The sequence below is a fragment of the Pleurodeles waltl genome, chromosome 6 (genome assembly GCF_031143425.1).
Source record: "Pleurodeles waltl isolate 20211129_DDA chromosome 6, aPleWal1.hap1.20221129, whole genome shotgun sequence".
Taxonomy (NCBI): Eukaryota; Metazoa; Chordata; class Amphibia; order Caudata; family Salamandridae; genus Pleurodeles; species Pleurodeles waltl.
In genome coordinates this window covers 205,698,200-205,725,784 of record NC_090445.1, presented here as the reverse complement: position 1 = coordinate 205,725,784, position 27,585 = coordinate 205,698,200, and the positions used below count along the sequence as shown (strand labels likewise).

Genomic DNA, 27,585 nt, shown 5'->3' with positions numbered 1-27,585 from the left:
CTACCCGCCTAAGTCGTAATTGGGCTGTTGGACTTCCTGGAGTGCGCTGTCCGACCATCAACACTAATGTGGTGGTCCTTTGACCCCCCACATTTGTAATGAGGCCCTAAGTCTGGGGCCTTCGACCCTCTGAGTAGTAAAATCTATTTAGGTTTTAATTAAATTTGCTACGAACATGCATGAACAAAAAAGTTTATATAATGATTTCTTTAGAAGTTATTTGTATATATTTGGTAGTTCTGAAAACCTGCCTGGATTTTACTATTTGTTGAGTCGACAAGTGCAGCCCCTACATTCTGTTGAGCTGGTGTATTTCGTTTTATTTTGAGTAAGAGAAGCAAGAGGGCTCAAGTCTGAGACGTGCTCACAGCTGGATATTATTCTTTGTTTTCACAGATTACTGCCACCCATGTTAAGCTAATTGCCATAATGAAGATGATCCCGCTCTGGCTCTCCTTGGCCATGATCCGCTCAGGTCTTGTCCACTGGATCTCACCCGTATTCAAGCTGGTAGTCTCCAACCACACTGACGTCTTGAACCGGCTCACTAGCAACAAGGACCTACAAACCATCCTCAGCTATATCTTTTATGGTGAGAGGACACTACATGCCCTTGCATTATCCTTGCTAGATGCTTCATTGTACTACGGTGAATTCTGTTCCCATTAGAAACCGTAGGACTCTGTAATGGAATAGCCTCTTTTAAATATTGCTTATGAAGTTCTTGACACTCCTCTACTGCAGCCTCTCTAATAACAGAATATAAGTTATCCCCGAGTAGTCACTCCAGAGAGGCTTTTGAAAAATGTTTCAAACTCAAAATGCACTTTGTGAAATTTTTTCTGAGAACCTCTCCGTTAAGAAAAAAAAAACCTCCTTAAGGCATGTCCAAAAACAGTAGTCTCAATTAAAAAATGTCCAGCCTGTGAATTGTTCACTGATGTCTCCTACTGCCCATCTCCGGAAGGGTTATCACCTTTCTCCAACATCCCACCCCATCCTCGTTGACAAAATGTAGAAAAGGAGCACGCTACACATACAGGTGGAAAAGCAGTTTATTGCCCGCTGCCTAGATGAGCTGCAATGCAGAGAAAGCCCATCTACAAACGACCTTGTAGCTTGAAGGAAAATATCCTTAACGATTCTAAGCAAATCCAAAGAAACAGCGCATGAGACAGAAGTGCTTGACAGCGCGAGACTACATATCAGGAGTGACAATGGACTGACACAAAGCACGAGACAGGACATAAGTTACAGCACACACCTAAGGATATCTGTTACTGTGGCTGGCTCCAGCTCCGATGCAATTCCTTGACATGTCCTTACTCGATATGAATGGCTTTACTCAGTATCCCTTACAATTATCCTTCTCATTGGCTGCATGCATTTACTTAGTTAAACTTCTGATGTAAGATGGTCTATATTTTCCACCATCTGTCTTTTTATCTCAAATCTTGTCTAGTTTTATTGGTAATTAGCACTGGTACAGCACAATTTATTACAACTACTTTTCAATGTATGCATAATAGACACACTGTGCAATTGCAACGGGATATCATTACAATTACGTAACACCACAAAGGTAAGGTCAATTCAAATTGTAAATGCTTATATTTCTATGTGAATACTAACCATGTGTAAAGACACTGACATATTAAGTCCTTAAGGATAACATAAGCCTTCGCTTTCCTGTATACATAGGGAATTGAAACATACATTAGAAGAGTGGGCAGCATCCTAGATGCCCTGGCATGCATCGTCAGCTTGGTTCCCATCTTCTGTAGATAAACTCTTACCTTAATCCCATTGTTCTGAATTTCACAAAGTCCCATATGATGGACCTTTCCCTCACAGGTCAATCTTTGTCCAATATATTTCTCTTCAGCTTTGCTTCTGTTAAAGGGGCCATCCAGTGTACAGAAAAAACTGTTCTCTGCCCATTCTGCATCTCTAACAACGACCTAGCAGGCATTCTAGCAAGTGTGTTTGATTATGTCAGCTGGAGTTTTAAGATCGACTGTGACATCATTCGGCTTATGGCTCTTTTAAAGGCAATTTAGGATACCACCAGCTACCAAGGCACCAAAGAGAATTTAAAGGTCCCTAACAGGTGAGTTGATTATTGTGGATAACCATGCAAGGGCTTAGCAAAGTCACGGGATCATGAAACGAACAATAGGGATATTGGGTTTAGAGCCAGAGTTGTGCATAGCACAATAGATGATCACTTGTTACCCAATTACTTATTATCATTGGTGATCTGGAGGCCACAACTCCAGATGAATAACAACGGATTAGAGAATTGCTATCAAATTAGTACATACTAAAATCAGAGATACATTTGTGTGCATTTAACATTTATTGGGAATGGAGGTCGAGGGAGACAAGATAAAGACAACATAATTCCTAAAATGATTTGCAGATTTGAACTAAAGGAAACATTATGAGACTGGAGATGGGATTTCTCCAGAATTGCATTTTTCACTGAATAAAAAGTGAATACATCAGACAGACTTCAGGGAAACGTCTGGAAAGATATACCTTAAAATAAAATTAAAAACACTGGGGGGTAGATTTAAGCAGGGATTCTGTACATACACAGAGAGAAGAATTAAGCTGGAGACCATGTATGGCTTGTGTTGCAAAAATACAGTAGACTGTGAAGCAGCCAGACTGCACTGGATTCGAGGTCTTTATCTTCTGACAGGCGGTGCTTTTCCCAAGACATCCTTGGCAATATTCGACCTGCTTCTGTACATGGTACATTGCCAGGAACAAGGGTTGCTTAACTAAGTTAAGAATTGAACCCATCTGTGCCCCTCTCCGTCCCTGGGTAGTCCTGTTTCAGCCTGATATGCGGTTGCTTCACAACATGATAAGCTATATCTGGGTCTCCTAATAAATGATCCTGCTAATCAGATCCTTTATAAATCAATTAGTGTTACGTTATCATCTCATGTCCTTAGCTGTATCTAATGAGTCCTAAGGGCAGTGGAGATATCTGTCCTTATCTTAGTGTCAGTGGTGCTAAGGGCATTCTCAGTAGACAAGGTGGTGGTATACTTACGCTGCAGAAAATGTGCACCAGTAATGCATGTGTTTCATTGTCTAGAACAACTGAATATTGAATGATTGAACTGTATTTGAGTAAATACTGTTCCAGATGTTGTTGTGGCAAAAGTGTGGAGCTGCCCCTCTTAACAGCTGTGAGTGTTGGACAGAGAGGGCAGCACTGATGTGATCCACAAGAGATGGGAGGCTGAGCTGTGCGCCGACTAAAGCACGCCACTAGGTGCCTAGAAGGCCCAAGTACAGATAGCGGTGCGTGAAATATTGCTGCTAGAGATGGTTCGGTTTATAGTGTGTGTGTATATAAGTCAAGATATGGAACACAACAGGCTGTCTGTTATTCCAGCCCGGTTAACAGAATAAAGTTTATAATGGGGATTTTCTGACTAGGAGGTGGGCAGGCCTCGCACGAGGTCAGTGTTAATAGGAGCTGCTGGAAGGATGCCTAGATATTGTGCTTTGATACAGGGCAGAGACACGTGTCAATGAAGATGATACATGTGATTTATTTCAGCAATTATGAACCACTTGCATGGCATTCAGTGATTGAGTTCGTGTGGATGCAACAAGTGTTTGCTCTTTTTCTAGACTTGGCAACATCTGAGATTAAAAGCAACTTCTGATGCCAGACAGTCTGTGTTGGCAGGGCCTACTTTTTCATTAGCTTCTAGAGATTTGATACAATCGGAATCTAGTCTTTGTGTAGATCCCAGCTATTTTAATATCTTTGGATGCTTGTTGTAACCATCAAAATTCCTATTTTCACTGATTATCATTGCGAGCGCGGTACCGCATGTTTGCATCTGGAGCCCGAGACTCTGCTGATGTAGAAAGGAGAAAAGGGATTGCTCTTCTGTGCATCTAAAGAAATCTTTATTTTTCAACAGAGAGGATAGTGTGACCACTGGTTGGTAATTTGGGCTCCATTGTGAGCTCATTCGGGATTTTGTTGGTATTACTGAGAGAGTAATGTTGAATTAACAACTTTGTTGGGAGACATGATTTTCTGTGTTGATGTTTGTGTTTGTTGTTTCCTTCTACTCTGAATGAATGGTGAAGAGTAATTTGGTAGATGGTCTGTCTAATGTCTTTTGCATATTTAAGTGTGCATTCATGAGGCTAATGACATTCCTGATTTGACAACACAACATCACAACACAACACAAGAGTGAAAGTCTAGCCTAGGATGAACAAAGATATTGCAAAGAATAGGTGGTTGGGTGGACCCTGGGGAATACCACAAGAGATCCATATTTTCCTGCACACACCTCCTGTATCCCAAAACCAACAGTAGCCCTGTACGGTAACATCCACTAGGACTGAGCCTTTGCTGGCATGTTGACCGGGGATTTGTTACTGCGGTTTGATCACTATATGAGTTTTTGTGTGGTAATGCATCATTCTCAAATCCAAGTGATTAAAATGTACTTTTTTTTCACCAGGGTTGCTCCACTCCTTTCTAAATCCAACCAGGCCCTCTTTTTTCTCTGTGATTGTACTCCGCCATCTCTAAACAGAGTGAGGTCTTCCAGCCTCCCCATGACAAAACTTCTCCCACTCTGCCCGCAAGCAGCCCCTGTCCCACCCTTGATGAAGCTCCACCACACTCCAGCCACAACCAAGCCTTGTGTTAATGTGAGTGTTCAGGTCCCAGGCCAACCTAAACTCAAGCAAAGCTCTGTGACCTTCTTGAACCCTCTGTCTGGCACCCTCTTTCCCTCGGCCAGGCTGGGCCTCTATGGCTGTGTCAAGACATACCTCTCAAACCTTGAGAATGCATGCTATGTTATGAAGCCAATCAACCACCGCAAATAACTAGTTGAGGCTTCATAGTGCTGAGAAGCCAGTCAATTTACATAACTATGCGCTGCCAGATTGTATGAGGTTTAATGTAACTAAATAGCTTATTTACTCAAGTTTTGAACCTTTTCTCAAAGCTTACCATGATCCCTTTAGTTCTACGGTAACCTTTCTAGGACTTAGGTGGTGCACCGCGATGGCCTGGCTGCCTGGCCTTTTTTTTTTACCACCATTAAAGTTTATCATCTTGCCAGGACCTGAGAGTTGTGTACTGGCATATTTTAACACTCATAAGCCCAAACATTTCCAGTTTTCTTTTCTTGGTGGACTCTGTATACTGCGATAAAGACAAATGGCCTTCTTCTAGGGAACTGTCAAAGGGCGGCTCAGTTTGCCTAATGTTTATATGACCGACTCGATTAAGCTAGTTGATAAACCAATTAGAGATGTGTGAGCTGGAGTGTTGCCCAATCCTCAGATGGGTACTTTTGAGTCCAAACTGCAGTGCAGATATCTGTGTACAGATAGGAGAAGCCGCATCTCGAGCAATAACACTGATTGGAAGCAGGTAGCATTGTGCAACCTTTACATTTTCCAGGTACAAGTGCAAAGGTGTTTTTATTCTCTATCCTCAGTGATTTCCTATGTTCTATCACTTCTCCTTCCACTTACTGCCTCATTCTTTCTTTTCGCACACTCCTTGATACGTATACTCAGTTTCTCACTATCTCTCCCTATGTTTCCCATTTTGTTCACAATTCATAATAAAACACACTAACATATGCACAGATACAGAGGCTTGGGGTCAGCTCTCTTCATTTATTGGTCTATAAAGTATCATTTACATTTTGCTTCTTCCCATAGCGACATAAAGCATAGGGCAGTGGGTCAGCCCACTTTATCTACTGGCTGTTTTGCACTATGAGTGAAAGGATCATGTCTGATCGCATGTGCATATCTCCTAAAAAAGGAGTGCACTTCAGTACCAGGCCTGGTGTGCATGGTCTACTTGGCCACTCTGTTATTTTTTATTTTTTATATATTCACATTTTTTTGTTTTGCAAATTTGTATGTAGCATGTAAAACAAAGTAATTAGCAAGCATTGGCAAGGGTAATTGAGGTGGGCGCCATTTATGTTTATTTACTGATCCGAGATGAATCCTAAATTAAAAAAAATTAAATTGGAGTAGCTGAAGAGACATTTTTTTAAGGCAGAGGGAAAATAAAATTTGTAAAAAAAAAAAAAAAAAAAGGGATTGCAGAGCACCTGAGGAAGAGAGAACAACAGAACGCTGGGGAGGAGGGGGTCCTGGAGAAGCTCAGGGGGGAGAGAGCTGGGTCACATGAACTCTCCTGGAGAGCATAACCAAAAAGAAAAAAGTAGGGGCCAGATGTAGCAAAGGTTTTTACCCATTCTGTGTCTATGGGAAAAAGTGTTCGTACATATGGCCCTAGGTTACCACAAGTGAATAGTGATAGGATATAAGCGAGTCAATCAAAAGAAAGGAAGATAAAGAGTCTATGCTCTAGGGGAGGGACAAACAAAAGAAGAGACAAGTAAGCCCAAGCCAAAAAACAGTAGCAAGCAAACGAGAGTGACAATAAAACCAACCAATGGTAAGTAACAGGTGGGCTGAAAGCCCACTGTACGTTTTTGGCAAGCCCATTCACAGTAGGTCTTTTACAACCTGACAGCTTCTGCTGGTAGGTGAGAACTAAAAATCGGTTGTCAAGGACAGAGCTATTGACTTTGTCGATACTTACTTTATTTCTGACTTTTTCTAGCGCTTCTTTCTCCCCCTGTTACGTGTCAATCTTCCTCTTTCTCCCATATGGTTTACCTCTCCTTCCTCATGTGTTCCTTACTTTTTCCATCTCTTGCATCTCTCTTTCTCCTTCACTTCTTCATTGCATCTTTCTATTTCCCTTATCATTTAAATACTTTTGTCCATTTGCTACAATATACTCTCTGAATCCCTTCACCTCTCCATTCTCCCAAAGATTATCTTCTGCAATTTCCACGTGTTTCTTTGTTATTCTCTTTGTTGTTTTCATCTTTCTATACGAATGCAACTCTTATCTGCTCTAGAGTAGCATTCAGTTAAGCACCATCTTTCCCTTGTCTGTCCCCAGTATTCTTCTTTTTCTGCATTGTTTTTTATTATTTCCCTTGTTTTCTTTTTCTTTGTGCACTAACACTCCCTAACCCCTGCTCTTCTCTGTATCTACTCTTGCCTCCATTTTCTTTTACCTCGCCAATTTCTTTCACCTCAATAAGTACTCCCAATAACCTTGTTAACTTAGGAATAGTCTCTGTTCTCCCCTCACTTTTAATTCTCTATCTCACTTCTGAAGTGTCTGTGGTCTTCCTGCTTGTTTCTTCATCTGTCCCCACGCCCGTGTGCAGTGCATGCTGTGTAAGGAAGAACACATCAGCTGAGGGTTAGAAAGAGAGCGCTGCCAGGAGTAAGAGTGTCCTACCAGGAAAGGATGAAGGAATAAATAGGCAACGGGCTCGTGCTGGGTTCTGAGAATGAGAATCAAAAAGGTATGTATGTACTCGATAACAGTGATGGAGTTGGGAAAGTAAGGAAAACGCGTATTATTTTACAAGTATGGCACGCTGAGTAGAGAGGAGAAGCCAGCTGAACCCAAGAGTATTTGTGAGATTTTCAGTGATAAGAAATTGAGTGAACACTTTGAACTGATATGCACTAGTCTGTAAAGAAGGCACTGTGAAGACATTCTGGACTAGAGAAGTGGGCACTCTTACTGCTTAGGAGTGCAGAATATTCAGTTATAGCATTGCCAGCTTTGAGTCACCACTTGGGTATCAGACATTAAGGAGTAGGAGAGGATGCTTGTTAGCAATTAGTGCATTTTTCACACTGCAGATGAAACATTAGTAGCTACTATATTGTTTGGGTGTTGCACTTAATAGTGTATGCAGGGCTTTTAGGCTGTTTGTTAGTTGCAAAATGTGCCCCTTGGTTCGGTACAGGTTGTCCCTAGCCAGTTTGTTCTATGTATTGTTTGTTACCTCTGTAAACCCCAAGTCTCCCCTCTCTTTGGCATTTGTCAAGATACTTTGCAGTATATTGTGTATCAGGATAATTGCAAATTCTGCACTCCGACGCAGTAACAATGCCCACTTTTCTAGTTCATAATGTTTTCACAGTCCCTTATTTACAGACTAGTGCAATGACAGTTCAAAATGTTCACTCAATTTCTTATCTCAATAAAAAAAGTTCATGTTAACTGAATCTTCTTGACTGCCGTGCGCACTATACATCTAAAACATCTGCATGTCAATGGCATGTCAAGATGTTGGGTGGATTGGGGAAGGTGTTAACCTGAAATCATGAGTCAGTGTGTCCCAGAGAAACGGTTTAAAACTGCATTTCAAAATACAGTCAATAAAGAAAAGGACTGACTCAAAAATAAGCTCTAGTGCAGAAGTTAGAAAAACTATGAAGGTTGTTTACAAAAATCAAAAGGTACAGTACAGAAATAGTGAAATGCAGAAGCAGCAATAGTCACACTTAAATGCATAGACCGCTTGCAATGAAAGCTCAAATGCACCTCACAATCAGTAAGAAATCAGGGGCAGCATCCCTAATAGAAGGCAAAGTGTCCCCATACTCAAGTCTTTATATAGTAATTTTCTCCATATGAAACCAGTGAAAATGCAAAGTCATTATGGTGTGAGCAAAGAATTATATGTTAAACAAATCATTTTACAGCATTATGAATCGTCATATAACCTATCACTTTAGCACTAACCACTACATGAATATTGATTTGACCCGATTCGACCCTTCTGAAATTATGTTGTCCACATATGTCAGAACAAACTAGTTATATAAACAACAGTCAACCATTGTATATTAATGCAATACTGTGTGCAAGTTCAGGGTCCTTGAAAAATATCACTGAAGCTTCTTCTAGCAGGCTTTTTCGAGAACAGTTTTATTCAGAAATAAACAAATCCACATCTTGCTGTACATAGAGTCAGGCGGAAATATGAACAGAGAATAATCATGATAAAACATTTATTTTGGACAAGATAGCGTTGAGGCCTAACTGAGGCCTAGTTAGCCTAAGCCAGGAGAACACACATTAACATATTGTAGCAAATTTGTTTCATTTGTAATAGCTCCATGTCAGTATACACATGTGAATTGGCACATTTTGATTTAAACGATCAAAAGCTCCATCACAGGAAATACTGTAAAGAGAGTTTGGCTGACGGGTTACTCCGTCACAACCCCATCCGCCAAACTCTAAATCAGGCCCTTAATGTGATGGAAACTGGCCAAGAGCCTAGCAAGAGTGGACTTCAGTATCTGACAAGGGTCCCAACAGGATATTACCGCCATTTAGCAAAGCAGCAGGAGAATCGCCATTTTCGTCAGAGAGGATGAAAGTGCCTGCAGACTCCAAGGCCTTTGCCCTGGGTTTGTTTCTGACCAGGAATGGGCTTTCTTCAAAGCTACCAGTGTTGAGGCTAGAAAGTATCAGGTAATCCTAATGGTGCTAATGAAGGGGGCATTCAACTTCCAAGCATGGGCATAATGGCAGAGGGACCAAAACCAAGGGGCATAAAGATCCCACACTAGCCCAGGTGTAGCTGTTTGTTTATTATTACCAAAACAGGTGATGGGGAGCTTGCTTATGTGAAGGCCCACTTCCAGCTAGCTATCCCTCTGCTTCCAAACCATTGTGATTTCAAGCTTGCCTTTTTGTTTCCTGCCCACTTGTAGCTGGGACCCTAAGCAGTACAACATGGAAACAATCTTACATCTTGCGATAAAATGTGTGTCTCTTATATTCTAAGTATCCCAGTTATGTCTTCGGTTTTGGGTTGTAATTTTGTTGGTTTGTGTGCCACACCTCCAAAATTTAGGGCTAGATGTAGGTAGCCTTTTGCGCCTCGCAAACGGCAAAAAACGCCGTTTGCGAGGCGCAAAAGGCCTCACGCGATGCAGAAACACATTTTGCGAGTCGGTACCGACTCGCAAAATGTGTTTCCGACTCGCAAATAGGAAGGGGTGTTCCCTTCCTATTTGCGATTCGCACCGCGATGTAGAGTTGATTTGTGACTGCGAAAGCGGTCGCAAATCAACTCGCAGTTACCATCCACTGGATGTTAACTCATTCGCAAACGGGAAGGGTCCCTATGGGACCCCTTCCCCTTTGTGATTGCCCACAAAATTATTTTTTCAGAGCAGGCAGTGGTCCTATGGACCACTGCCTATGGACCACTGCCTACTCTGAAAAAAACCGAAACAAAAAGGTTTTGGTATTTTTTCTATTTGCAGCTCGTTTTCCTTTAATGAAAATGGGCTGCAAAGAGAAAAAAAAAACTGCTTTATTTAAAAGCAGTCACGGACATGGTGGTCTGCTGTCTCCAGCAGGCCACCATCCCCGTGAGTGCCTAGACTCGCTATGGGGTCTCAAACTGCGACCCACCTCATAAATATTTATGAGGTAGGTCTTTGCGACCCCATAGCGAGTCGCAGAAGTGTCTGAGACACCTTTCTGCATCGCGAATTATGAGTTGCAATTTGCGAGTCGCTATGACTCGCAAATTGCAAGTCGCAATTTGTGACTTACCTACATCTGGCCCTTAGTTACCAGTCCCAGTGGGATTGGTAACTAAAAACAAAATAAAAAAACACAGTGCATTTAATTTTTTTAAGATGCGTGGGTGGTGGAGTGGAAGCAACAAGGGGGACGGAGGGTAAACGGCAAAGTAACACAGGATGGTGGGGTGAAGAACAGCAAAGCAACATGGAAGGGGATGCAAAACCAAGGTGGGAGAAAAGCAACATGGAGGAGATGGGGGGGGGAGCAATGGGGAGACGCACATGGGCGAGGGCAAGAGTAAGGAGAGTGGGGAGAAGCAGCTAGGCAACAGAGAACAACATGTAGTGCAGGGGAAAAAGATTACACAATGGTGACAGCTTGAAACAACAAGCACTCTAATGGAGAGCTTCACACAAAAGAGAAAAGTAGTTCTTGAAAAGGAAGCAGTGATGCCAGCCAGTCAGAGAGATTGTAAAGAGGAAATGCTCCCTGGGAGGAATAAACACAAGATTCACAAGCTGGGACACCAATAAGAAGTATGCAAAAGTGAGTGGTAATGAAGCCAACCAGCAGTAAGCTGTGGACTCCCAGTCTCTCTGTGGTCTTCGTTAGCTACAATAATCTATCCTCCTAAGAGAAAAATACTGACCATTTGCTCATGTCTTAAAATTCAACAAAAGCACAGATTTGATACATACATAGAATTTTGCATAAAATTGCCTCTATTAATTTTAGCATGGCTTTTCTGTCTTTGTTTACTTTAATTATCAGCCAAGGATCATTAAGATAGCTGTAAAACACAATTTTAAGTACTTTTTCCTATATTTGTTGTTTAATATATGTACTGATAACAGGGAAAATACAGGCATTAGGTGATTTTTGTAATTTTTTGTACTACTCAGAACATAAACATACTGGTCATGCTGGTAAAAAAAAAATTGTTGCAACCCTAGTCACAATATGCCTTGCAACAGATGGCGCATGTGCTGTCTAGGAAGATCAAATTAAAAGGTAAGGATTCTTCCCATGTTGCAGACAAAGGTTCGTCCCCTGTCCATCAGTTAATAGTGTCTGGTGAACTGTTTCACAACATTAGTACCAGTTAATAAATATTTTTTAAAAATCACTAATTTCCCTGCCGCTGCGGCCCCTCCCCCCTCCTTCTCACCGCTTCCTTTCCAGTTTTCCCTCCGCTGCGTCCCCTACGGCCCTTCCCGCCTCCTCCCTCCTTCTCACTGCATCCTTTCCTGTTTTCCCGCCGCTGCGTCCCCTGCGGCCCCAGCCCTCTCATTCGTCAGGCCCTCCCGCCTCCCAGCTGCCACTCCCACCCTCCCCTCCGGCAGCGGACATGTCGCTGGCACGCCAAAGGCGCGCGCTTGGACCGCGCCCAGCGCCAGAACCCCTGGCCCCAGCAACAGCCACCCCACCAGCATTCGCTACGATGCCAACACCCTACACACACTCAACACCAGCCGAGACACCCCCTGCTTCCAGGCCTCTCCAAAGAGCACGCACGGACGCTTCTCCTGCCACAACAGTAGCTTCACCTGCAACAGAGCCCACATACCTCCCAGGAGCAAGACCAACCACCTCCGTTGCATACTCCTCAACACCCGCTCAGCACGCAAGCATGCCATCGAAGTCTGGGACCTGATCGACTCCACCTCCCCGGACGTGGCCTTTCTAACCGAAACTTGGTGGAACGACTCCTCAGCACCCGACATCACCATAGCCATCCCGGACGGATACAAAGTCGCTCGCCGATACCGCACCAACAGAACCGGAGGAGGCATAGCCATCGTCCAGAAAGCCACCCTTGAAGTCAAAACCACCCTGGACGACTCCTTCAACACAGCCGAACTCCTTCACTTCCAAGTCCGCACGGACCACAACACCACGCTCAGAGGAACACTAATCTATAGACCCCCAGGTCCCAGGTCCCAGGGCACCTTTCAGCAACGCTATCGCCGACCTGGCCAGCAACCACGCACTCGCCTCCACGGACTACATCTTCCTCGGGGACCTGAACTTCCACCTCGAAAACAACAATGACACCAACTCCACCACCCTCACCGAAAACCTCGCCAACCTCGGCTTCACACAGCTCGTCAACACACCCACCCATACAGCCGGTCACACCCTTGACCCCATCTTCTCCACAAGCAAACACGTCACCTTCAACCATACCACCGAACTCTACTGGACCGACCACCACTGCATCCACTTCACCTTCAAGAAGCAGACAGAACACCACCTCATCAAACAACCGCCCCGCCGACGATGGGGTAAAGTCACCGAACTTCAACTAACCAACGCCCTAGCCCAGAAACCGCCCGTCAACCCCACCGACCCTGACATTGCCGCACACAAACTCAAACTATGGATCACCAACTGCGCCGACCGCCTTGCTCCACTCAGAAATCCCTCCAACAACCACATCAACAAAAAAGCCACCTGGTTCACCGACGACCTCCAAGCCTCCAAACGCCACTGCCGAAAACTCAAGCAAAGATGGCTACTCAAACGCACTCCAGACAACCACACGGCACTCAAGGATGCCACACGCAAACACCACCAACTCATCAGGCTAGCAAAAAGATCCTCCTTCAAGACCCGCCTAGAAAACAACGCCCACGACTGCAAAGAACTCCTCAGCATCGTAAAAGAACTCTCCAACCCAAACACCACCGTCAACGACATCACCCCCTCCCAAGAACTATGCGATGCCCTAGCAACCGCCTTCCACCGAAAAATCACGGACATCCACGACAGCTTCAACTCCGCTCACACTCCGGACGCTCCTACCCTACCCACCACGAACTCCACCTGCTCCAGCCGACTGACCTCCTGGACCACCATCAGTGACGACGAAACCGGCAAGACCATGAACTCCATCCACTCCGGATCACCATCAGACCCCTGCCCACACCACATCTTTAACAAAGCAGACACAGACATCGCACCACACCTACGGAAAGCCATCAACATCTCTTTCGGAACTGCAAGATTCCCAGAAAGCTGGAAACTCGCCAAAATCAACGCCCTTCTCAAGAAACCAAAGGCGGACCCCAAGGACCTGAAAAACTTCTGGCCCATCTCTCTGGTCCCTTTCCCGGCAGAGGTAATCTCAACACTCAGCTCACCCGGTACCTCGAAGACAACAACATCCTCGACCCTTCCCAGTCCGGCGTCAGACGCAACCACAGCACCGAAACCGCCCTCCTCGCCGCCACAGACGACATCCGAAGCCACCTCGACAATGGAGAAACATCAGCCCTCATCTTCCTAGACCTATCAGCCGCCTTTGACACCGTCTGTCACCACACCCTTAAATCCCGCCTCCACGCAGCAGGAATCCAGGACCAGGCCCTCGAATGGACCGCATCCTTCCTCGCCGGCAGAACCCAAAGAGTCCGCCTCCCCCGTACCAATCCAAAGCCTTCAACATCATCTGCGGCGTACCCCAGGGCTCATCCCTCAGCCCGACCCTGTTCAACATCTACATGGCCCCCCTCGCACAAGTGGCCCGTCAGCACAACCTCAACTTCATCTCCTACGCCGACGACACCCAAATCATCCTCTCCCTCACCAAGGACCCGCACACCGCCAAAACCAACCTCCACGAGGGACTAAAAGCCATCACCGACTGGATGAGAGACAGCCGGCTGAAACTGAACTCGGACAAAACGGAGGTCCTCATCCTTGGGCGCACCCCCTCCACCTGGGACAACTCGTGGTGGCCGACCACACTGGGTCCCCCACCACTCCCACAGACAGCGCACAAAACCTCGGCTTCACCCTCGACTCCTCGCTCTCCATGTCAAAGCAGGTCAGCGCCATCTCCTCCTCTTGCTACAACACCCTCCGCATGCTCCGCAGAGTTTACAAATGGATCCCAACAGAAACAAGAAAAACAGTAACCCAGGCCCTCGTCAGCAGCAGACTCGACTACGGCAACGCCCTCTACTCCAGTATCTCATCCAAACTCCTACAACGCCTCCAACGCATCCAAAACGCCTCCACCCGACTCATCCTCAACATCCCTTGCCACTTCCACATCACCCCCCACCTAAGAGACCTGCACTGGCTCTCCGTCAACAAGAGGATCACCTTCAAGCTGCTCACCCACCCACACAAGGCACTCCACAACACCGGACCAACATACCTGAACAACAGACTCAGCTTCTACACCCCCACTCGGCAGCTCTGCTCCGCCAACCTCGCCCTCGCCTCCATCCCCGCATCCGGCGCAGATCTTCCGGTGGCAGATCATTCTCGTACCTCGCCGGCAAGACCTGGAGCACCCTCCCATCGGATCTACGACAGACCCAGGACCTTCTTTCCTTCAGAAAACTCCTCAAGACTTGGCTCTTTGAGCAGTAGCAGCACCCCCCCCCCCAGCGCCTTGAAACCCTCACAGGTATGTAGCGCGCTTTACAAATTGATTGATTGATTGGTTAATACCTAAATAAAGCAGTCAACAATTTAAAGAATGTATTGTTTCTTTGATGGTGGTCAGTGAGGCCACAAGTGGGAAAGTGGCACTGACCAAGTTTAAGTTGACAGCCTTTGATTTTCTTATAAATGGTAAGATGCGATATTCAGGCCCGTTTTTCGCCGACGGACTGGCGGTGAAGACCACCACATTACAAGTCTAACTCTGGTACCACCAAGGCGGTAGGACAGCCGGGACGCAGGACAGCACCTCCGGGCCAGCTACCAACTGAAGACCGCCGGCGGTATTAGGAGTCGCCTGTCTGCCAGGGTTTCCACGGTGGTAGCGCCTCCACGAAAACCCGGCAGGAAATTATTTTCCTGTCGCCGGGAGACAATTCCCCCCACCCTCCTTCCAAGACAGCACCCCTCTCCCCCCCACCTCCCCCTTCCAAAACAGCACCCCCACCCCTCCTTCCAAGACAGCAACCCCTCCCTGCATACACGCACATACACCCCCACATACACACATTCACCAACATGCATACATACACGCATTCACCAACATGCATACATACACGCATTCACTTGCACCAACAGACACACATACACACTTACATTCACACATTCATACACACTTACATTCACACATGCATACACAACACCTCCCACCACCCTCCCCAGCGATCGATTTACCTTGTCCGACGAGGAGATCTTCCGCCAGGGAACGGGAACAGGCGCTGCCACCGCTGGCAGCGCCCCGCCATCAGGACATCGCCACGCCATAGTACTGTTCGTAATAGGGCGGGCGGAGTCCTTGTGGTGGTGACGGCTGTGGAACCACCTCTGTGTCTCCGACCCCTAGCACGACTGCTGAAGGATTTCCACCCAAATTGTGGTGGAAATCCTTCAGTACTCGTAATATGGTGGTCGGAAGACCGCCAGCACTGGCGGTCTTCAGGCGCCCACGGCTTCAGCTGTCTGTGTAAAACCGCCAAAGGTGTTTGTGGTTGCAAATGGCTCAGGGCTTAGACACACACAGGCGACATGGCATTGTAATGGAGCTGTCTACTGATATAGCTGGCATTTGTAACAGGCAAGTTTATAGAGTTCCTTTGCCAGTTGTTTTGCTGCCATATGGACGAGTACTCTAAGGTTGCAGAAGAACAAACCATGCAATACTATGTTTCTCTGTTTAAAATATTGTTCAGTGTTATTTGTGACAGGTATGGTATGGAGGTAGGTATGCAATTCCCTTGCTAGTGTTATCTTGAAAGGTAGGAGAGCCTTAGTAGGTTGCAGGCACGAGGATCTTACAAATGCCTATTTCCAGTGTGTTCCAGCATGTGTACTGTGTTGTGATGTATCAAGATGTAAAGAGCTGTTGCATGTTGGGCTGTAGTGTGAGCAGAGATGTTTTCTAACGGTGAGAGTTGAAGTACTGAACTTGCAAGTAGAGTATTGTCAGCTGTGAATGTGGTGTGTGTGTCTTCAAAAAAGATAGTGTGTGGGATTATACTTTGAAAGTCCTTCTTGGCGATGTGAGGCATGTGTCACCTGCTAGTGAAGTGTATGTCCTGAATGTGAGAGCTTCCCTGCTGATGGTAGAATGCATAAACATTGAGACATTTATCCCTGAGTTAGAGGGTTAAGCCAGGAAAAAGACACAGAGTTTAGAAGAAGATAGAGTGAACTTGGAAAAACAGTAATACCTGATGAAGTATGTAAGGTTCAATTAAATAAGATATTTATGTATCCATTTATGTATCTGTTGGTTATCATGGAATTATCATATGTACCTGACCATATGTTTTCTCCTTCATATGTCCCATGCTCTATTTGTGGATGACCATTTTATTCTCTGCTTCTTCTCAGGAGTGCCACCAAATAATTCCAGTTTTTTAATCAATGCCCTCCTAATCCATCACTACAAGCGTGGAGCCTGGTTCCCACGAGGTGGTTCCAGTGAGATTGCATTTCACATCATTCCAGTCATAGAGCGGGCAGGTGGTGCTGTGTTGGTAAGGGCTCCTGTTACACGGATCCTCCTGAATAAAGAAGGGGCAGCGGAAGGTGAGTGCTGGGAGATGGTGTTCTGGGGCAAGTGGAGTCACAGAGAGTCCTACAAATTATTTGCCTTAATAGTTTGCCTGAAGTTTGTGTGTGTGTGTATCCCATATTTTTGAGGGGCACAGAGGGGCTCTGCAACTAACAATACTACGATCTTTTTGATCTTTGCTGCTACCTAAACATAGGAGAGAGTACTGCACCTTGGACTTAATGAGTATGGAACCTATGTCCCCTCAAGATACTTCCTAGATGTGATTTAGAAATGCAGTTTGTAAGGATGGGTAGCCCAGAGTGGGTAATTCTAAGGACCAATGTGCTCTCTACACAAGAGAAAGATCAATCTCCCTAGCAATCAGAATACTAGGTACTCAGTTTGCAACAGAAAGTAGGGGGTCACTTGCATGTCCAAGTGTGTGGGGAGGGAACAATGGATTGAAAAATGAAAAGCTGCTCCCACCAGGTGAGAGCATACAGGGCTGTGGCCTGCTCCCACCAGCATCCCAGGATGAGTGCTGGCTGAGGAGTCAGCGGAGCTGCAGGGTTCTTGGGCCTACATCCCCAGGCGAGTGAGTGAGTTATGGGTGCCCCAAGTGGGACCGGGGCACCCACAAAACATGTTTTTAAAACCTGTGCCAAGATGGGTGCTTGCTGTGGAGGGGGGAGCACCCTTTGGGCAAAAATATTATTGCAGTCTTTCTGACCCCCCCCCCCCCAGGCAGAAAGCTCACTAGGCACCAGGGACTTCTTTTTCTATTTTTAGGGGTGGGGCTGTTCAGTATTGGCATGGCCATGCCCCCATCCCCACCACCAAAAACGTGAAGCAGTCTTTCTGGTACAATTACCCCCATCTGCACACCTGAGGAATTGTGGGGAAGGAAAGCCCACTAGAGGCTAGGGATGACTTTTTATTTTTAATTGTAGGGGTGGGGGCTGCCTGGCATGACCATGCCCCCACACCCAAAAGAGAGAAAGTCTTTCTTACCCCACGGGGGGAGATGGAGCAATTACCTCCATCTGCCTCCGAAGGGCAGGGCAAAAAGCCCACTAGATATTGCTTTTTTTTATTTGTAAGGGTGGGAATATGTCCTCACCCCCAGAAAAGTGAAACACTCTGCCCCTTGGGGGCAGATGGGATAATTTAGCCCCAACTACCTCCTCTGGGGTGGGGGGGGGGGCAGAAAGCCTACTAGATACCAGCAATTACTTTTTTTTAAATTGTAGGGGGTGGGGCTGGCCAGCATGGGCATGGGCATTTCCCCGCCTCCATAAAAATGGGGAAATGGTCTTTCTGCCCCTCCCCCAACCTCCTACCCTCTGGGAGAAGATGGGGTAATTACCCCACTCTGCCGTACGGGAGGGGGGTAAAATCCCACTGTATGGCAGCGCAATATATTTTTTAATAAGTAATGGTGTGGATCTTTCCAACCATAACATCAGGTCCCCCTTAACCCCTATGATTGCAACAGTCTTTCTGCTCCCCTGCAGACTAAAGCATCTCATACCAATGGCAAGCAAGAGGACATTTGATTCTTTTGGGAGTTGTTTTTACAAATGGGCCAGGAGAGTTTGGCTAACTTCAAGTATCACCCCACTTGCAATGGTGAACAACTGCTCTTTTTGGGCTTGGGTAGGCTGCCACTTGGAAAAACCTATCAGACCCAGACAGTTCTGAAAGCTAGACATATGGGGAGTCCAGGGTGGTGTGCTTCGCACGCACCCCACACCATTTTCTTACCCACAATGCTCCACAAGTTTTCCTCGCATATCTGTGATGGAAACTTCCAGAATCCACATGAATCTACAAAATGCCTACTAACTAGCATTGTCCCCACTTCTGCCACTAAAAGTTCTGCACCTGTTGTGTGTCTGGGCCTAGTTCCTGCAACGAGAATGGATCCAATCGAGGTCAATGGGAGTCCCCTAGCAAGGGCTTCAATTGTCCATGGCTTGATCCATTCCTGTCACTAGTACTAGGCCCAGCCACAAAAGTGCCACATAATTTTTCTTGACAGAAGTGCGGCAATGCTGGGTGGTAGGAATTTTGTGGATTCCTGCACATTCCATCACAGAAATGTAAGGATTTTTTTTTTTAAATCAAATTTTAAGGTTTGCAAAGGATTCAGGGTAGAACAACCTAGTCAGAGCCAACTGAGTCACCCCCATCCTTGATTCCTCAAGGTGTCTAATTTTAAAAAATGTACAGGTGTGCTAGGTTTCCCTCAGTGCTGGCTAAGCTAGGGCCCAAAAACCATAGCAACTTACTTTGCAAAAAAAGTCAGATTTGAACATAAAATATTGATGTATTCATGTTGTGTTTTGGGTCATTTCCTGTTGCGGGCACTAGGCCTACCCACACATGTGAGGTACAGTTTTGACTTGGGGAATGCCAGGTGGAAGGAAGTTTGTGACTCCCCACAGATTTCAGAACTTTTCATCACAGGAATGTGACAAAATGTTTTTTACACAAAGTTTAAGGTTTACAAGGGATTCTGGGTAAACTAAACTGGTGAGAGCCACACAAGTCACCCTGGATTGCTCTAGGTGTCTAGTTTAAAAAAATGTACAAGTGCCACACCTTGTTTCCTGCACAGTCACTCGCTCCCTGCTGATCCTGTTGAGCCCGCTGCCTTCTGCTGCCCTGCTGCCTCGTCATTTGTCTAGGTCTGCCAGTGCCCTCGCTATTTTTCTGGTCTGTCTGTTTCTGCCTAGTTATCTGTATTGTGCTGTCTTTTCCTCTGTTTTGGTGCTGTTAGTGTCTGTCGTCTGCGCTCGATATCTGTATAGTGCTGTCTTGGCCTTCATTATCTTTTTGGTGCTGTTAGTGCCTGTTTCTACCTTCGTTCTGCCCACTACCTTTTCCCGCCTTCTGCCTTCCCTGCACGTCTCACCTGCACCCTCCTGCTGTGCCCCACCCTCCCTAATGGCGGTTGCTGCACGACCTCACTGAGCAGGTCCCACACCTTGCTCCCTGTGTGGCAACTCACTTCCTGCTGAGCTGGTTGAGCTCGCTAATCTCTGCTGCCCTGCTGCCTCGTCATTTGTCTAGGTTTGCCAGTGCCCTCCCTATTTGTCTGGTCTCTGTCTTCGTCATCTGTCTAGTGCCTGTTGTCACTCTCGGTACCCGTTAGTGTCTGTTTCTATCTCATCATCTGTATTGTGCTCTCTTTGCTTCTGTTTTGATGCTGTTGGTGTCTGTCCTCTGCCCTTGTTATCTGTATAGTGGTGTCTTAGCCTGTTTTGTGCTGTTAGTTACTGTTTCTGCCTTCGTACTGGCTTCAACCTTTTCCCACCTTCTGCCTTCCCGTGCATCTTGCCCATCCCCACCCACAGCACCCCACCCTCCCCAGGACCTACTTAATGGTGGTCGCGTACAGCAGACGTGCCCTGGTGCACCAAATGTGTGCTAAGGGCAAGCCCATCTGCACCCATCCGCACTTGGACCGGTCCCAGCTCCAGAACACCCGGACCTTCAGCTCTCCACAGGTACACCCTCGACGAGATCCACAGCCTCAGACCAAAGACCCCGAACGCTAACTGCAGCATTACCTCGCCTTGATCCACAATCGGCCTCTTCTCCTGTCTCACCTGCTGCTTCTCCTACAACATAGGAACCACCACAACCCTCACTTGACCAACCCCTAATGACAAACCTCAACTCCACTGTGCTCTACTCAACATTCGATCTCTCTGCAGGCACGACGTATCGATCTGGGACGCCATCACCACCCTCTCTCCTGACTTAATGTTGATTAAAGAGGCCTGGCTCACCCTAGCGTCAGCATTGGACATCACCAGCGAAGTGCTCCCGGATACAAGATAATCCACCGCGCCCGCCCTAATAGACACGGCAGAGGCATTGCCATTATATAAAAGGACTTACTCCTCTTCCACTGCCCCGGATGACGACACCACAACAATCATGGAACACCTCAACTTCCAGATCAAACTAGACTCAAACACCACCATAAGAGGAACCCTCGTCTACAGACCCCCTGGCCACCATCCCAATTTTCGCAACGCCATTCTGGACTTCATTGCCCCCCTGGCAGTCTACTCCAACCACTACATTGTCCCTAGAGACCTGACCTTCCACCTAGAAGACTAAAACAGCATCATCTCAACTTCACTCCTCAAAAACATGAGCATGATCGCCTCAATCAGCTGGTCACTGCCCCCATCCAGAGCACAGGGGACACACTGGACCCCGTCTTCTCCACCAGAGACAGAGCTAAATTCTCCCACACCATAGAAGTAACTTGGTCTGGCCACAACCTCGTACACTTCACCATCAACCTACTACACAATGACTCAACCAGACCCCCCTCCCTCCCACGCCACAACTGGGGTAAAGTCACAGAAGCCAATTGGATCTCCGCTCTCAAGAACACAAGACCCAGCCCGGCAGTCGCCTTCGAACTCCAAGCATTGAAACTCTCTGTAGGAAAGTGCCCCTTTTGACATGGTTACACTTTTTGCCTGATATTGATGCTGAGCCTGAGTGATATTGATGCTGATGACTGAGTTTGTGCTGTGGTCCAGCTAACCGGGCCCCAGTACCAGTGTTTATTCCCTAAAACTGTACAATTAGCACACCCCTGACACACAGCTAAGTCCCTTATAAAAGCTACCAGTGGGACCAAGGGCTCTGTGGCCAGGGAGGGTCCATAAGGGCTGCAGCATGTATTATGCCACCCTAAGGGACCCCCACCAAACACATGCACACTACCCTTGCAGATTGTATGTGTTCGTGGGGAGAAAAAGGTAAAGTCGACATGGCAATCCCCACAGGGTGCCTTGCCGACAAACCATTGCCTGTGGCATAGGTAAGTCACCCCTCCAGCAGACCTTACAGCCCTAGGACAGAGTGCTCTATACAATAGGTGAGGGCAAAGCTGCATAAGCAATATGCCCCTACAGTGTCTGAGTCCATTCTTAGACATTGTAACTGCAGCGTGGCCATATTAAGTACATGGGCTGGGAGTTTGTCATTACAAACTCCACAGCTTCATGATGGCTTCACTGAAGACTGGGAAGTTTGGTATCAAACTTCTCAGCACAATAAACCCACACTGATGCCATTGATGGATTTATTGTAAAATGCACACAGAGGGCATCTTAGAGATGCCCCCTGTATTTTACTCAACCCTTTAGTGCAGGGCTAACCAGTCTGTGCGAGCCCGCCACTAACAGACAAGTTTCTGACCCCATGGGGTGAGACCCTTTGTGCTCTCTGGGGTCAGAAACAAAACCTTCCCACCTCCCCCTGCAGGAACTGTAACACTTGGTGGTGAGCCTCAGAGGCTCAGGCCTCCTGTACCAATGCCCTAGGGCACTCCAGCTAGTGGAGATGTCCGCCCCCCCGGACCAAACCCCACTTTTGGCAGCAGATCAGGTGGGACAATTAGGTAAACCAGGGAGGAGTGACTGCTGCAGCTAGGACCACCGCCAAGGTGTCCAGAGCTTAAGTGACCCCCTCTGTGCTGAATCCTCCATCTTGTTTTGGAGGATAGGGACCAATAGGGTAAGGAATGTTCCCCCTTCCCCAATGGGAGTGAGCACAGGAAGTGTGTAGCCACCATCAGGAACAGTAGCCATTGGCTACTGCCCTCTGACCCATGCTGAATCCTCCATCTTGTTTTGGAGGATAGGGACCAATAGGGTAAGGAATGTTCCCCCTTCCCCAATGGGAGTGAGCACAGGAAGTGTGTAGCCACTATCAGGAACAGTAGCCATTGGCTACTGCCCTCTGACCCATGTAACCTCCCCAGATCTAGTATTTAGGGGCTTCCCTGAATCTTACTCACCAGATTCTTGGCTACCTCAAGAAGAAGAAAGAAAAAGGACTGCTATGCCGACCCCAGCAACGAAGACTCCAAACGACAACTGACTTTGCCCCAGGCCCTCCAGCCTGTCTGCAGCATTAATACACCTGCTCCAAAAAGGCGACGCATACTGCAGGAACAGCGACCTCTATAAACCCCCATTGGGACTACCTGACTAGCAGAGAACCAAGAACTCCCGAAGACTCTGGCCCTGTCCAGAAGAAATCTCCAAAAGGACTTAGAACCGCCCCGGCTCCGCCAGCCCTGTCCACTCTGCACCCGACACCCACGGCCTGAGTCCAGGTGGCCCACTGGTCCAGAAAAGGTCCCCAGGCATTTCCGACCTTGAGTTCATCCTGGGTTGGCCAACAAAACAACACCTGCAGCCTGAATCCAGAAGACACCCCCCTCAACCGTGACCGGATCCGATGAAGATTCCCGATGCCCAAAGGTGCTCTTGCACACTCCAGCCCCCTAGCCTTGGGGAATCTGACCGATGGTCCAGCAACGTCCAGCAGGTGCCTCTCCTTCCTGTCCAGCCTTTGGGTTTCCGTAACCAACCCTTGAACATAGCCTGCACCATTTTAGTGACCCCAGGGGTTCCCTCATTGAGAAGCATTGGACGCCGACGCTGTGTATGCACCCTGCACCTGGCCGCCCCTGTGTCGCTGAGGGTGTGTGTTTGGTGCAGACCTGTGGCCCATCCTGGTGCTGACCTAAACCTCAGGGCCTTTGTCCTGAAACCGCAGGTACTTACATGCAGTCTGTGTTCTACTAAGTCCCACCAGTCCTTATAGGATTTCATTGAAAACCCAACGGCAACTTTGACCTCTGCACCCAGCCGGCCCTGTGCTGCTGGTAGTGCACTTTTGGGGTCAACTTGAACTTTGACCTGTGGCTATCCTAACCCCCGAAGCCTGGAATTATAAGTTGTGTACTTTGCTGTTAAATGTGCTAACACTTTCCCCCCAGGACTCTACTGACTCCTATGAAAAATTGCCCTGTCAACTTTTAAAACTGAAAATTTTTCTGCAAAACCCAAAGAAAGTACATTTGATACATATGCTTGATACTTACTTACAACTGTACTTACCTGCAACAAAGATAGTTTGGTTCTATAAATAAAATAACACAATATATTGTTTTGCTATATAAAAACTATTGGCCTGGAGTTGGTCATTGAGTGTGTGCCCCATTACTTGACTGTGTGTGTACAACAAATCCTTTGCACTACCCTCCGATTAGCCTAACTGCTCGACCACACTACCACAAAAGAGAGCATTAGTATTATATACTTTAACCTCTGAGGAACCCCAGGACTCCAACACTCTCCAAATGGCTAACCTCTGCCGTAGACACCTTTGCCCCCCTGAAGTGCACCTCCAGCAACAAACCCTCCAAACAAGCCACATGGGTCACCCCTGAACTCCGGACACTCAAACAACACTGCAGGAAACTAGAAACACAATGGTGCTCCAACAAGACCCCCGCCAACCTCGACCCCTTCAAATCCGCCCTTAAGACTTACCACCTTCTACTCAGGGAAACCAAGAAAGAATCTCTCAACACCACATTGAAACCAGCACCAACCACGCCAGGGAACTCTTGACCATTGCCAGAGAATTCTCCTCCCACAAGCTATCGAACTACTTCCACCACAAAATCTCTGATATCTACAAAAACTTTGACACACAGTGCACCGAACCGGACCCCCCCTCGTGAAGCCCCCCAGATCTCCGAATTGAAGCAGCTCACCACAGAGGACACCATCGCCATCATGACCTCCATCCACACCGGATCACCCGCAGATCCCTGCCCGCTCCACCTATACAACCTAGGAAAAGAAGCTATTGGACCAGTGCTCACCAAAATCATGAACACCTCCATCACCACGACCACCGTCCCCAATGCCTGGAAACACACTGAGGTAAAACCCCTACTAAAGAAACCCTCAGCTGATCCCAAAGAGCCAAAAAATTACCACCCAATCTCGCTCCTACTATTCCCCGCCAAAGTTCTGGAAAACGCCATCAACTGGCAGCTCTCATGCCACCTCGAACACAACAACTTACTTGACCCAGCTCAATCCGGCTTCCGACCAAACCACAGGTCTGAAACCGCCCGGATTGCCGCAACTGACGACATCAGACGCCTTCTCAATCTCAGGGGAACTGCAGCCCTCATCCTCATCGACGTATCCGCAGCTTTCAACACCGTTTCCCACCACACCCTGATCACCAGACTCAACACCATCGGCATTCGTCACAAAGCACTCAACATGATCTCCTCCTTTCTCACTGGCCGAACATGGAGGGTCCCCATCCCACCCTTCGTCTCTGCCCCCAAAGACATAATCTGTGGCTTCCCCCAGGCCTCCTCCCTGAGCTCCACCCTCTTCAATGCTGACATAGCCCGAACCCACGGATTGAACATCATATCTTACATTGACGACACCCAGCTCGTCCTCTCCCTCTCAGACGACCCCAACTCAACACAAACCAACTTTTAGAACACTATGACCGACATCGCTACCTGGATAAGGTCCAACTGCCTCAAACTAAGCTCAGACAAAACAGAGATCCTCATCTTCGGAAACAAGTCTCCTCTATGGGATGAAACATGGTGGCCCACAACCCTGGGTCCTCCACCCACACCGACCAACCATGCCTGCAACCTCAGGATCACTCTGGGCACTCACCTGACCATGAAACAATAGATGAACACAGTTTCCTCAGCCTGCTTCAACACCCTCTAAATACTCAGCAAAATCATCAGATTGATACCCATCTCCACCAGGAAGACAATCACATAGGCCTTCATCTCCTGCCACCTCGACTACTGCAACGCACTCAGCATCGGAACCACCAAACACTTTCTAAACCACCTCCAGATCACTGCAGCAAGGCTTGTTCTCGACCTCCCAGACTAGCAGCACTCCCCACCTCAGGGCCCTCCACTGGCTCCCCATACAGTAAAGATGCCTCTTCAAGCTCCTCATCCACGCATACCAGGCCCTCCATGACGCCAGACCTACCTACACCAACAACTGCCTCATATTTCATCGACCGACTAAAGAACTCCTCACGGTCACCCTTGCCTTGGCACACATCCCCCCATCTACCACAAATGACTAGGAGGACGCTCCTTCTCCCATCTCACGCCCTAGACCTGGACAGCCTCCACCTTCGCACGTCCCCCTCCCTAAAGGAATTCAGAAAACAAAGCAAGACCTGGCTCTTCAGCCACCACCACCACCAGACAGACGAGCCCCACGGCACCAAACCAGCACCTGGAGACCCCCGGGGTGACAGGCTTGCGCTTTACAAGCAACTCCTGATTGATTGATAGGTTTCCCTAGGTGTCGGCTGAGCTAGGGCCCAAATTCCAAAGGTAGGCACATTACAAAAGACGAGTCAGGTTTCAGTGGAAAAATGTGATGTCTCTATGTTGTGTTTTAGGCTATTTCCTGTTGTTGGAACTAGGTCAACCCACACAAGACAGGTGCCATTTGTATCAGGAGACAGGGGAACCCAGAGTAGTAGAACAAGTATTATTACCAATTGTATTGCTCTGCATTTGCACCTTCCAAATGTAAGACAATGTGTAAGAAAGAAGTCCTTTTGAGAAATAACCTCTAATCCACATGCTACTATGGGTACCCACACATTCAGAGATGTGCAAATAACCCCTGCTTTTAAACTCCACATTTTGTGCCCATTTAGAAATACATAGGTTTCCTTGATACCTATTTTTCACTGTTTATATTTTACCATTTGAACTGATCTATAGACCCGGTACACAATAAAAAACCATTGCAAAGTGCAGCTCAGTTATTGGCTCTGAGTACCTCAAGTTCTTGGAAAACCTACAAACCGTGTATATGCCCACACCCAGAATGGTCTAGCAGACGTAATGCTATATAGAGTTTGTGAATCGGCCGTCGTGATGAGAAGGTGCAAATGAAAACGTTGACACAAATGCGTGTTTTCTCCTACTAATTTTCAGTATTTTTCATTTCAATACTTGTTTTCTTTGGGAAAACCTTGAAGGATCGGCACAAATAACGCTTGCTGTATTTAGAATTTTGTCTAGTTTTCAGAAATGTATAGCTTTCTGGGATTCACCATGGGTTTCACACCCTTTTTCACCATAAACTGGAAGGAGGTTTGAAAGCACAAAACATAGAAATAATAGGCTATCTCCCAGTAAAATGCCAAAACTGTGTTAAAAAAATTGTTTTTCTGAATCAAGTCTGCCTGTTCCTGAAAGCTGGGAAGATGGTGATTTTAGCAACGCAAACCTTTCGTTGATGCCATTTGCAGGACAAAAAAAAGCAGAAAAACAGACACTTTCTTCTGCAACTCTTTTTCTCATTTTCTTAGTCCCCTCCAGGGGAATCCACACACCTAGGGTACCTTTGGAATCCCCAAGATGTTGGAAAAAAACTACCCAAATTTGATGTGGATAGCTCATATGGACAAAAAGTTATGGAGGTCTTAGCATGAACTACCTGAAATAGCCAAGAGAATGCTCAGCATGGAGAGGCGGTGCAGCGAAAAGGTTAAAGGTTTATTGACAAACATTGCAATCTTTGTTATTATTCATGAATGACTTTGAATATGGTATTGATTCTATTGGTATTAATGTTTATTTCTAACATGATTGTTGTTTTATTAAAATGGTGACTCCTTGGCAAAGGCAATAGGTTTGCCATCATACATTGATGTAGTGACCCAATGAGAAGCCAATTGGCTTGCCTTGTATATTGATGTGGTCACCCCTTGACAAAGCCAATAGGTT

At 46.8% G+C, this 27,585-nt stretch overlaps 1 protein-coding gene across 1 annotated transcript in view; it reads left to right on the top strand.

Annotated features, from left to right (window-relative positions):
• LOC138299535 (all-trans-retinol 13,14-reductase-like) overlaps positions 1 to 27,585 on the top strand; it is a 152,163-nt gene that overhangs the window by 26,766 nt on the left and 97,812 nt on the right. The window contains exons 4-5 of the mRNA XM_069237831.1: positions 397 to 592; positions 16,769 to 16,966. Coding sequence (XP_069093932.1) covers positions 397 to 592; positions 16,769 to 16,966 — 394 coding nt within the window. The remainder of the gene's footprint in view (positions 1 to 396; positions 593 to 16,768; positions 16,967 to 27,585) is intronic.